At 43.9% G+C, this 12522-nt stretch overlaps 1 protein-coding gene across 1 annotated transcript in view; it reads left to right on the forward strand.

Annotated features, from left to right (window-relative positions):
• Nucleotides 1–12522, forward strand: part of LOC146355601 (uncharacterized) — a 28526-nt gene continuing 16004 nt past the window's right edge. The window contains exons 1-5 of the mRNA XM_084829943.1: nt 1–159; nt 1051–1177; nt 1300–1395; nt 3768–4851; nt 11826–11958. Of these exons, the coding sequence (XP_084686069.1) occupies nt 85–159; nt 1051–1177; nt 1300–1395; nt 3768–4851; nt 11826–11958 (1515 nt within the window). The 5' untranslated portion in view covers nt 1–84. The remainder of the gene's footprint in view (nt 160–1050; nt 1178–1299; nt 1396–3767; nt 4852–11825; nt 11959–12522) is intronic.

Below are 12522 nucleotides of genomic sequence, written 5' to 3' on the forward strand. Positions count from 1 at the left end.
TTGAAAAAGGGAGGGAGGGATTTTGTTCTTTTGTGTGAAATTGTCCTCCTCTTCCTTGTCCTTCTCACCTCTGCAGAACACAGAATGAGGGCCATGTCTCTGTCTGAGTTGTCTCCTCTTTCCAGAGGATGGCAAAGGGCTGCAGTTGAGCCAGCTCAGGTAGGAATGTACCTGAAACGTTAAGGCCCATTCAAAGTCCTCCTCCCAAGCAGAAGAGAAGGTGGGGGGGAGCATATCTTCTCGACTCCAGGAAAGTACTACTCACATGAAGGATTGAGTATTATTCCCCGTTGGGGGATGAGGGTGAAGATGTAATGCTTTTAGCAAAGTGAGGACAGATATAATGCTTTCAGAGCAGTAAAGACAGATGTAATACTTTCAGGCCAGTTTGAAAGTGTGCTTGCTGCATTCAGTGCAAACACATCCTTCTTTGATCCTGAGGCGAGTTCTGAAAAAAACACATCCTTTAAATCTGTAGAATGACCAGTTTGAAATGGGGAAAAGACAGCTGCAGAGGCTCACATAAACATTATTTTAAGTCTTCCCTCTACCCCCGCGTACTAGTAAAGATCTCCTTATGCCTCTTCACATTGCCTCAACCCCTCTGCTAAGTTTATCCTCTGTGAATCCCCAAATCACCTGTGACTGCACTGCTACTCCTTGCTGTTGGAACAATTGGTGTGTTTCAAGGTCTGTTAACAAAACTCGCCTCTTCACTCTGGAGTTCTCAACTGACCTCCCCTCCTCTACCTTTTCCTTCTACCTCCCCGGGATGTCCTCCTGTGTTCAGCCTGGCTAGAGGGCGGAGGGGAGGATTTGCCTGGCAGGCGCGATCCCGCTTCCCCATCCTGCATTCACTGATTGCTTGAGGGGTTGTCTGAACATGCCACTTCTGCATCAGTTGTGCCCGTGATGTATTCATTTCCTTTTTCAGTTGTACATAAACAAGTTTCAGGGTGAAATAGTTGCAGAAGTTCTTTCTCCATGACTGAACCACTGAGAGGGTTTTTGAGGTAGTAGAGGCTGAACAAGGACTCTTTGTTCTTTCAGAGGCTGGTGACTTTTAAAGATGTGGCTGTGTATTTCACAGAGGGGCAGGGGGCGCTGCTGGACCCAAATCAGAGGGCCTTGTACAAAGATGTCATGATGGAGAATTACGAGAATGTGGCCTCATTGGGTGAGGAACTTGCTTTCTTGTTTTACTAAGCTAAAAAAATGCAAAGTGCCAGTGCTGATCTGTGCTTTTCCATAGTCCTTTATATTTCAGGAGGATGAGTTTGTATTTTATTTTCTGTCAAGGATTTCCGGTTCCCAAGCCTAACCTCATCTCTCGGCTGGAGCAAGGAGAAGATCCATGGTTGCTGGATTCTCCGGGCTTGGATGGCAACTTCTCAGGTGAGGGATTGGATTATTTGGCAAATAATCCTTTGGGGACGCTCTAATCTGCCCTCGCCAGGCATATGTGGTAAGCTATGGGCCTCAGCCATTTCATGCAGATGTGTTGTTGACTACTTGCCAACCCAACCATGCCAATATCTGGAAGGGTTCTCCCACACACACATGTTGTTAAATTACCACATACTCTCCATAGCTCTTCAGTGCCATTTCTGAGGCAAGGCAGTTTGATCTGTTCAGATTTATCTTCCCACCATTCTGACCTTTATGCTGTGAAGAAGCTAATGCCAAGACTTACAGAGGACTAGCAGCACTTTTGGTTAACCAAAAAAGTGTTCACAGGTTCTAACTGTTGCTTCTCCCTTTGTCATGCAAATAGTCACTCTAGTTCATTGTCCTTTAACACCTCCTTGTTTTGGCTCCCATTTTAGGGCAACTATCTGAACTGGTAACATTGAAAAATTGGAATTTATTTATTTTATCTAGGGATTTTTCTCCAACTTTTGCATTTTTTTTCCAGCACAGCTATGCAACATATATTTATTTATTATATTTCTATACCTCCCAATAGCCAAAGCTCTCTGGGTGATTCATAACAATTAAAACCATAAAATATGATCCAGTAAAATACAATATAAAAGTTTAAAATTACAGTATAAAATAAAAGTAATAACTAAATAAGACATAGCAACAGTGCAAAGATTTAAACTACAGTAGATTTAAAACAATAGAAACTGAAAGATTAAATGCCTACAAAAATAAAAAAGGTCTTCACCTGGTGCCGAAAGGAGCACAATGTAGGCATCAGGGGAGCCTCTCTCGGAAGCTCATTCACAACTGGGGAGCCACAGCAGAAAAGGCCCTCTTCCTGGTAGCCACCTGCCTCACTTCCTTTGGCAGGGGCTCCTGGAGAAGGACCCCTGAAGATGATTTTTGGGTCCAGGCAGGCATCTATGGGAGGAGATGATCCTTCAGGTAACGTGGCCCCAAGCCATTTAAGGCTTTGAATGTTAATACCAGCACTTTGAATCGGGTGAGGAGATGGATTGGCAGCCAGTGCAGATGAAAGAGTACTGGCATAATATGATCACATTGGCCAGTCCCTGTTAACAATCTCGCTGCCCTGTTTTGGACCAGCTGAAGTTTCCAGACTGTTTTCAAAGGCAGCCCCACGTACAGCGTATTGTGTTATATAGCAACCTTCAGTTTGGTGCCCCGTAGAGCTGGGCATGATGGGACTTGTAGTCCCACAGCTCTGGAGGTTGCCAGGTTGAAAATATAATCAGTAATAATATATGCCGATTAAAAACAGCAGATGAAAGCAGCATAGAAAGCCTTGTAGAAATACCAAAGAATGATTGTTCGAAGTTAAATATGGTGGAGTGATAGAGACAGGGTTACCGTGTTGCGGCCCCTCATTTTCGGACTATTCCATAAGGACATAAGAAGAGCCCTGCTGGATCAGACCAAAGACCTATTTAGTCCAGCAGCATCCTGATTCCCACGTGCTCACAGTGGCCAGCCAGATGGCTCTAGGAAGTCTGCAAGTAGGTCATGAGGGCACTAGCATCCTACCTAGGACCATAGCAAGCTGCCTTATACTGAGTCAGATCCTAGGTCCATCTACCCTAGTGTTGTTGACACTGACTCGCAGCAGCCCTCTCTAGGGTTTCAGGCAGGACATTTTCCCACCCTACCTGGAGGTGCCAGGGTTTGAACCTGGGACCTTCTGCATGCAGAGCAGGGGCCCTCCCACTGAGCTAGGGCCCAGCCTCTCGCTGTTGTTCCTAACAGCTGGCATTCAGGGGTATGCTGTCTCTGATCATGGAGGCTCCATCTAGCCATCATGACTAGTAACCATTTTGATAGCCTTATCCTCCATGAACAGGGCTGGACCGAGACATTTTGCTGCCCGAGATGGACAAGATGGCGCCCTCCCTTGTACAAAGACCCTCCTGCCTGGCAGTTGGATCTTACTTCAGTCCTGCCGATGGGACAGTGTTCCTCCACTGCACCTGAAGGCAGCAGGCTAGCTTAGGAGGTGCAGGGCAGGGTGCATTGTACACATAGCTCTGCCTTCGAAACCCTCACTGCTACACCTCACCATCTGCCGCCTGTGGCAGCTGCCTCACTCTGCCTAATGGTAGAGCCAGGCCTGCTCACACTTTGTGAAATCCCCTTTTAAAGCCCTCTGAAGTTGGTAGCCTGGTAGTCACCACATTCTGTGTCAAGAATTTCTCCAGGATGTTTTGCAGTTTATTTCCTATCCCTACTGCCATCCACCCTGGTCTGTCTACTGATCTCATTTACTGAGATTCTTTCTCTTCTAGGGTCAAGGCTCAACCCTGTCAGTATTTTTTCTTTTTTTCCAGCAGGTGGCTTGAGGAAAAAGAATGCGTGCCGCAAGTGTGGCAGGAGTTTTGCTCAGAAATCAGATCTTGTCATGCATCGCATCGTTCACATGGGCGAGAAACCCTTCAAGTGTCTGGAATGCTCAAAATATTTTGTTCATCATTCTGAGCTTGTGAAACACCAGCGGGTCCACACGGGAGAGAGACCCTTTAAATGCCTGGAGTGCGGGAAATGCTTTTCACGTCAGTCAGTTCTTGTGAATCACCACAGAATCCATACGGGAGAGAAACCCTATCAGTGCTTGGAGTGTGTGAAATGCTTTACCCAGCGATCCCAACTTGTCAGACACCAACGGGTCCACACGGGAGAGAAGCCGTACAAATGCTTGGAGTGTGGAAAGTGTTTTGCTCGTCACTCGGTCCTTATTAATCACCAGAGAGTCCACACGGGAGAAAAACCGTACAAATGCTTGGAGTGTGCCAAATGCTTTGCACGTCAGTCAGTTCTCGTGAACCATCAGAGAGTCCACACTGGCGAGAAACCCTATAAATGTCAGGAGTGTGGGAAACGTTTCGCTCACCAGTCAAACCTCGTGAATCACCAGAGAGTCCACACGGGGGAGAAACCTTACAAATGCTTGAAGTGTGGGAAATGTTTTGCTCAACAATCAGATCTTGTGAAACACCGGAGAATCCACACCGGGGAGAGACCCTACAAATGCCTGGAGTGTGGGAAATGTTTTGCGATACATTCGGACGTTGTGAATCACCAAAGAGTCCACACAGGGGAGAAGCCCCATAAATGCCTGGAGTGTGGGAAATGTTTTGCCCAACGTTCAGCCCTGGTGAGCCATCAGCGAGTCCACACAGGAGAGAAACCCTATAAGTGCTTGGAGTGCGAGAAATGTTTTGCTCAGCTGTCAAACCTTGTAAAGCATCAGCGAGTCCACACAGGGGAGAAACCCTATAAGTGCTTGGAGTGTGGGAAATGTTTTGCTCGGCACTCGCACCTTCGTGTGCACCACAGAGTCCACTCCAGAGTGAAATCCTATGAACGCTTGAAGTGTGGCGAAAACTTGGTAGAGAAAGGAATAATCCAAGTTAAGTAAAATATACTCTTGAAAGCAATGCTTTCTTGACATCAGATAGTCCCTCCTGGCTTCGATACTCTGTAGTATCTTATGGTGAAGTCAGAGATAGTATTTAAAGGGTAATACTTCACCTGAGGTGTCAGCCTGGCCTCACAATGTTCATGACAGCCATACACTCCAGCAAGTTGAACACTGGCTCAGCTGTCCATCTTGATCCTCCCTGCATGCTTTGGGTGGGTTTAACAAACCAATGTTCATTTATTTGTTCATCCTTCATTTTAAAACACAAGAAACCCAAACATTTATAAACACTTGCAAAACTGGGAACAGGGAAATCTGTCTGTGACCTCATGGGCACTAATCAGGTTGTGCCATCCAGAGCTGGAATTTCCCTGGTTCAAACTGAACCATGCTGCAGATGGGCAGAACCACTTTTTTAGAACTTACCCAGGGCTAGAAAATCATAAACGTTTTATCAAAAGTGGTGGGGGCCCTTCCAAGCCAAACCCAATGCTCCACAGGCAGTAATGTTTGTCTTCCTGACTAGTCTACAATTAATTGGGAAAAATTAATTGGGTACTCTTTAGATCAGGGGTATTCAACTTGTGGCCCTCCAAATGTTTTGGCTTACAGCTCCCATCAGGCCTCCCCAGCATAGCCAGTGGTGTGGGATGATGGGAGTTGTAGGCCAAAAGATCTGGAGGACCTCAAGTTGCCCACCCCTGCTTTAGATCCTGATTCTCTGCCTCAGGAAAGAAGCAGCTGAAGAACATAAGAGCCATGCTGGATCAGAACAAGGGTTCTATGCTTGGGACTCCACAAGCAGGACACAAATGCAACAGCACCTTCCCAACCATGTTCCCCAGCAACTGGTCTATTTAGCTATATTGCCTCTGATGATGGTGTCATCAGGGCAGGACAGTTGCTCAGGGCCCACTCCGCAAAATGAGGAGGATCCTAGGGATGTTGGAGGAATCTGCTGGAGGGTGGAGCTCGCTGAGCTTTCATCAGCTTGGCCCCCTGGACCTTGGTTTGCTTCCCTGCAAGCTGGCCCAACTCGATCTGCATTGAGTCGGGCCAGCTTGTGGATTTTCCGGGGTTTTTTGTAAATAGAAAGTTGTGCAAATTGCAGCTGCAATTTGCATAAATTAAGTAAATTCTGGCTTGGAATAGCTCCAAGAAGAGCTATGGTGGATCAGACCAAGGGTCCATCTAGTCCAGCATTCTGTTCAAACAATGGACAACCAGTTGCTCACAGGAAAACCATAATCAGGACACGAGCGCAACAGCGCCCTCCCACTCATGTTCCCCAGCAACTGGTGTACTGGCATACTACCTCTGCTACTGGAGGCAGCACATAGCCATCAGGACTAGTAGCCACTGATCGCCTTCTCCCCAGGAATTTGTCTAACTCCCTTTTAAAGCCATCCAAATTGGTGGCCATCACTACATCCTGTGGTAGCGAACTCCATAGTTTAACTATGCACTGTGTGAAGAAGTAGTTTCTTTTATCTGTCTTGAATCTCTCACCAATCAGACCCTGGGTTCAAGTATTATGGGAGAGGGAGAAAAATGTCTCCCTATCCACATTCTCCACACCATGCATAATTTTGTACACTTCTGTCATGTCTCCCCTTATCCTTTTTTCCCAAGCTAAACAATCCCAGCTGTTGTACCCTTTCCTTATAGTAGAGTTGCTCCAGCACCTTGATCATTTGAATTTGCACAAATTTTAGCTGTAATTTGCACAAATTTCTATTTACGAAAAAAGAAACCTGAAAAAAGTTCCCAGATTTCAGGAAAACCCTGCGGCTTAGCTCACAAATGCAAGCTGAGCCGGGCAGGCAGTGGAAATCTGTTGGGCCCAAACAGGGCCAGATTTGCAAATGACGGACATCCCTAAAGAGTCCCGAAATGCAGCAGGGCTGGCTTGCCACATTTTGAAGTGTGATGTAATACATATTACCATCTAGAGCCCCCCTCCCCCCACTAAGACCGTTTGTAGTAAGTAAAGTGATACGCATTACGATCCAAAGAGCCAACCCACCCTATACGTCTGTTGAGGCGAGAGTCCATAAAATTACCTCACCCCACCTCTCGGAGGCAGCCCTCGTTATCCCTGAATAACGGTGGTTTTCTTTATCACTGTGAAGCATCAGGTCAGAAAAGGTACACTCAAGCGGCTGCCTGGCAGCGTTGCTTCTTAAGTCTACACAGCATCTCATTAAGCCTTACATCTGCACCCATCAGCCACGGAAGAGTAGCATTTGAGTAATCAGAGTGGGCGCCTTCTTTGTTTTTTGTTTTAATGTATAAGCCACTTGGAATCATTCAGAAAATCATAGATTTCATGTGACATTTGCTTAAACATCCTCCATGTTGTGTAACTAGCTTTCCTTAAAGCAACATCGGAAGTCTGATGGGTGGTATCATTTGCGTTGGGGTAGAAGTCAACGTGTTTGATTTGAGCGGCAAGGGAATGAAAAAGGCCCTTGGGTTTATCGGACTTGCAATGTTAAATGAACTGTAACCCCTTTTAGGTTTTCTTGTATATTTTGTGTCTGAATTTGTATCTCATAAAAGATAGGGCTTATGCACATCTGTCGAAAGCCCTGTGCAGGCAGTCAGACAACTCGCTTCGTATGTTTAAGAGCACAATCCTGTGTTGGCTGGGGCATGCTGGGAGTTGTAGGACTTTTTTCTGTCTCAACATGCATAGGGTTGCACCCTAAATTGTTCTGTGTATCAGCCTCACATTGGGCTGGTGAAGATGTAACGCTGGGAATCTCTTAACCCCAGTTAAGAGAGTGTGAGCAGGTTCCGGGGCTGTGGGTTTCCTTCTCCCATGCTCTGCCTTCTTTGGAGTCAGCTCCCCACTCCCCTTAACTGTGATGAAAGGATATTTTGGTGCTGATGCTCACCATGGTTAATGCTAACCAGATTCCTCCTCAAACAGGGTTTGCTATGAAGCGGGAACCCTGGTTAGTGTTAATCATGGTTTATGCCAGTGTAGACATCCCTAATCCTAGGCCACAGTCTCAACGCACATGATGCATCATGTGCATTCAGACTGGCTGGGGAATGCTGGGGGGAATTATAGGACTTTTTTCTGTCTAAAAGTGCACAGGATTGTGCCCTAAGAGATCCCCCACTTACATTTCTACTTGGACCATCCTGTTATCTGTACCAATTCTTGCTTGATATTTGTTTGATCATTGCACTCTGTTCACTGCCTTGGAATTTCCCTCATCTATATATTTACTTTGTGTTCTATGTTTTTTATGCCCATTTTCATATGCATTGCTATTCTCTTACGTTTGTGTTCTAATTTATGATTTCATTATAACTGCATATTATGCCGCATTTGACTTGATATTCTGCTATATATGTAATGTAATACTTTGTTGTTTCTTGCTCTTTTCCATTTGCTGTGGCTCAGATTACTTAGTAAAGCTTTGAATTCTTCTCCCACCCGTTTTTTAAAAAAAATGCAGCCTTGTAGTATTAATCACTACAAATTGTTTTAAGACAAAATCATTGCATTATATATTTCTGCACTTAATCTGTATTATTGTCTTATCTATTTCTATCTATCTGTCTGTCTGTCTGTCTGTCTGTACATTTATATCCCATCTTTTTTGCTCTTGCAAGGAACCCAAGGTGGCTTCTATGGTCCTGCTCCTCTCCATTCTATCATCACAACAACCCTATGAGGTAGGCTGGCTGAGTGTCAGTGACTGGCCCAAAGTCACCCAGTGAGCTTTATGGTCAAGTGGGGACTAGAACCCATGTCTCCCAAGTCCCAGTCCAACACTCTCACCAGTGTACCACCCTGGCTATCTTACTAGTAACGCTCCTTCCTGTAGCAAAGGGTTGATTCTTAAGCTGGGGGCGGGGGCGGGTGGGGAGAGACATGGGATCTGCTTCCAGATGGTGGAGACATAACAATGTGGCAGCAAGGTCCTTTGGTGAAGAACTGAAGGAAAGGATTGAGCAAGAATAAGGGGAAATATTAAAGAGCCATTAGGAGGATTCTCCTTTCGTTTTATGATTCAGGTCTTCTTGATTTAGCACTGACAACATTTGATCATTTCCAGAGGGGTAGCAATGTTTGTCTGTTGCAGCAAAAACAACAAAGAGTCTTGTGGCACCTTAAAGACTTAACAAATGTATTATGGCATAAGCTTTCAGAGACCACAATCCACCATCAGAGCCATGAAGGATTATTCTGAGTTACAGGTATATATACACATGATGGGGTGGGTGGGGGGTTTATAAACCCGTGAGAGGGAAATGAAATGCAGAAAGTAGAGACAGTGATCATGACATTATTAACAGTGGCCATCTACAAAACAGTTCTTGTTGATAACACAAACATCCTGACGGGCATCGACCTGGTTCACACAACATGACAAGCCAGAGTATGGGTTGAGTGTGGGTTGTTAAACTGTGGGTTGTTGCGTTGTGCAAAACCAGCCATGCCAAAAAACCATGGTTTATTAACCACGAACAACCCACAGTTCACAACCGAACAACAAACCATAGATTCTCTTCGTTGGTTGTTCGTGGTTAACAAACCATGGTTTGTTAGCGCAGCTGGGTTCACACAACCAATGATTCAACAGCAACCCACTGCTCAATTACAACCTACACTCAACCCGTATTGTGGCTTGTCGTGTTGTGTGAACCCAGCCATTGTGATCAAACTGGGATAAAGGTTGTTATTTAAAAAATAACACTACATGTGTTTATTGGCTTACACAATGATGTTTGTGTTACCAACAACTGTTTTATGACTAGCCACTGTTAATAACATGATTGCCACTGTTTGTACTTCCTGTTTACTATCCTCCACACCCAAACTGTATGTCCACAAAAACTTATACCATAAAAAACATTACTTAACACTTTAGGTTGCCACAAAATGCTTTCTTTTAACATTTGAGATGTTTACTGGGTTTACAATCACTGGTCACAATCCAGCCAAATTTAAGCAAATCTGATGTTCATATACATATGAAGGTGCCCTATACAGAGTTGAACCATTGATCCATCTACCCTGATATTGTCTACTGTGGGTTAAACATTTCATTTCAATGGGTCTACTCTAAGTAGGGCTAACGGTGGATTTAACCCACTGACTGGCAGCAGCTCTCAGACAGGGAGGGGTCTTTCCCAGCCCTATCTGGAAATGCTAAGGTTTGAACATGGGACTTTCTGTATGGAAAGCATATGCTAAGCTACAGTCTCTCATTGAGTTCAGTGGGAGAGATTTAAACCGTTGCTTAACTCGTCTGTTGAAATCAATGGGACTTAAAATCAGTTGGCTTTGGCAGGATCATTTCCAATGTTAAAAGTTTTGTTGATGTCATTAAATAAAGAAGGGAATTGGAATGTGTTAATTGATTACTTCCTCTAATGAATTGTTTGGGGAGTTTATATTGATGATTGGTGTTTGGTATGTATAGTGTCCTTGTGGATAAATGTTGGATAAAGTGACTTGAGTGAATTATATTGAATACATGCATTGTCCTGTAAATGTTTTCAGTAGTATGATTATGATTACTTCAGTCACTACAATCAAGTGAGGAAAAAGATGGCAAATTATGGACCTGTGATACTAATTCATTAGGGACTGATGTTAATTAATTGGGTTAATTTGTCACTTTTGATTTTTTCTCATGATAGTTGCTTAATTGAAGTAGCTATTAGATTTTACTGTAGTATTTTAAAAATCAGCCTTAATGGATGGAATTGCCTCGTCCTCAGCAGAGTCCTAAACATGTCTACTCAGAACTACGTCCCACTGAGTTCAGTTGGCTTACTCTCTACTAAGCATGTTTAAGAGTGCATCCTCAAATAAGATTCATTGTTTGCAATCAGATTCATAGAAGTGACAGCAATTCACAGTTAAATTTTGTATCTAGGAGAGAACTAAGCAGTGCTTTGGATGACAAAATGAGTTTAATGAATCCTATATCATTAGAACTACTCTGTAAGGATTCTCCCATGTGTTTTCATATTAAATATTGTACTATTTCAGTGGGAACACTAATCTAGAATGGTATATCTTTATAGGGAAGAAAAAGGAAGGCAGAAATATTTCATTACACTTCTTAGATAAAATGGAAAGTTTTCTTTATTCTAAAGAAACTGAATGTATACTAGGAATGAACACATTCACATCACCATTAGGTAATGAAGCACAAAATAATGGGTTGGATCCAGTTTTAGTCATGTTTAGAGTAGGCCCAGTGAAGTTAATGGGACTTATGTTAGTCAGGACTAACGTAACTCCCATTGATTTCAGTGAGCCTACTGTATAACTTAATCTGGATCAAACTCAATATTTTTATAACCAAACTTGGAATATTGGAGAAACATAATGATTACATGAGTAGTATGTTCAGAGGAAATAATGTCTAGATAAGATAAAACTTAGATGGGTTACTAAAAAATATTCAGATACGTGAATGTTCAGGAAGACTGAATTTAAAAGCAAGAAGTGTTAAACTCTAATACTTCTTGCTTTCACATATTAGAAGAAAATAATGCTTAAACAAGAACACTTTCATCCAATAAGATTGGACAGAATTAATGAATTCAAAAATAAAGTTAGGGAAAATATAATCTTTTTTGCAGGAAGGTCCAGAATAAAATGAATTTGACAAGTTCTTGCTGTGGAGTAGTTCCTAAGAGTCAGTTCAGAAACCTAGGGGTAAGGTCAGGGATGTTGACTTCACTGCCCTGAGCTCTCTTTGGCCCTCAACTCTCTGTGCTGCCAGAGGGCTTTGGGGCTAATCCTCCACGGTCAGTACCTGGCGGGCTTACAAACACCCGGCTACAACTTTGACAGGAACCTTGCCCTCTGGCCACACACCCCAGCACATCCAGGCTTCCTTGCAGGAGAGGAAGTGTCTCTGCTGCCACGGCAATGGAACCACGCCCCTCCATCTTCTTGCTCTCCCTCTTCTGCTCTACTGCCAAGGCAGAAAGGCATTGTGGTGGCAGGCACCGTCAGCGGGTTTGCACCGCTGTCTTGGTGGGTCATGAGGGCAGTCTTCTTCCTGACCGTTCGCCCAGATTGGGCTGCCATCCTCAAACTCCCGCACTACAAGTGGGTTTGCTGGCTGTGTGTCGATTAAGCTCCCGTTCTGCACTTTGCGTCTGGTCATGCATGAGATTGGCCATGACTGCCTGGCACTGCTCCTGCTCACCTTGGCCACGCTTGGTGTGAAGATCAGGGCTCCTCCCTCAATCCTTGGCGCTGTGGCCACACCACCTCTCAATTTTTGTGAACCGGCTAGAGAGCTTCAGCTATCGGGTGGTATGGAAATATTATAAACAAAGGGTAGTATTCCATGTTAGTCCTATATAAAGTAGACCCATTGAAATGAATGGGAGTTAAGTTAGTTGTGACTAATTTAAGTCTCATTCATTTCAGTGGGTCTAGTTTATGTAGGACTAACATGGAATACCACCCAAAGAAACACCAGTTTAGACCCCATCAGCACATGCAAAGTTGGTCTTTTTAGTCTTACAATATTTCCTTACAAGACACTTGTGACACTTAAGGTAGGTAGAATAATACTTGAAATGTTTTGAAAATAACTTGGCTTAACATTAAGAATCAGTATATTGTGTAATTAAATATTGGATCATTTCGGTGACTGGATAAATGGTTT

Source organism: Heloderma suspectum, chromosome 2 (genome assembly GCF_057233095.1).
Source record: "Heloderma suspectum isolate Gila_16-S chromosome 2, 16-S_ref, whole genome shotgun sequence".
NCBI lineage: Eukaryota > Metazoa > Chordata > Lepidosauria > Squamata > Helodermatidae > Heloderma > Heloderma suspectum.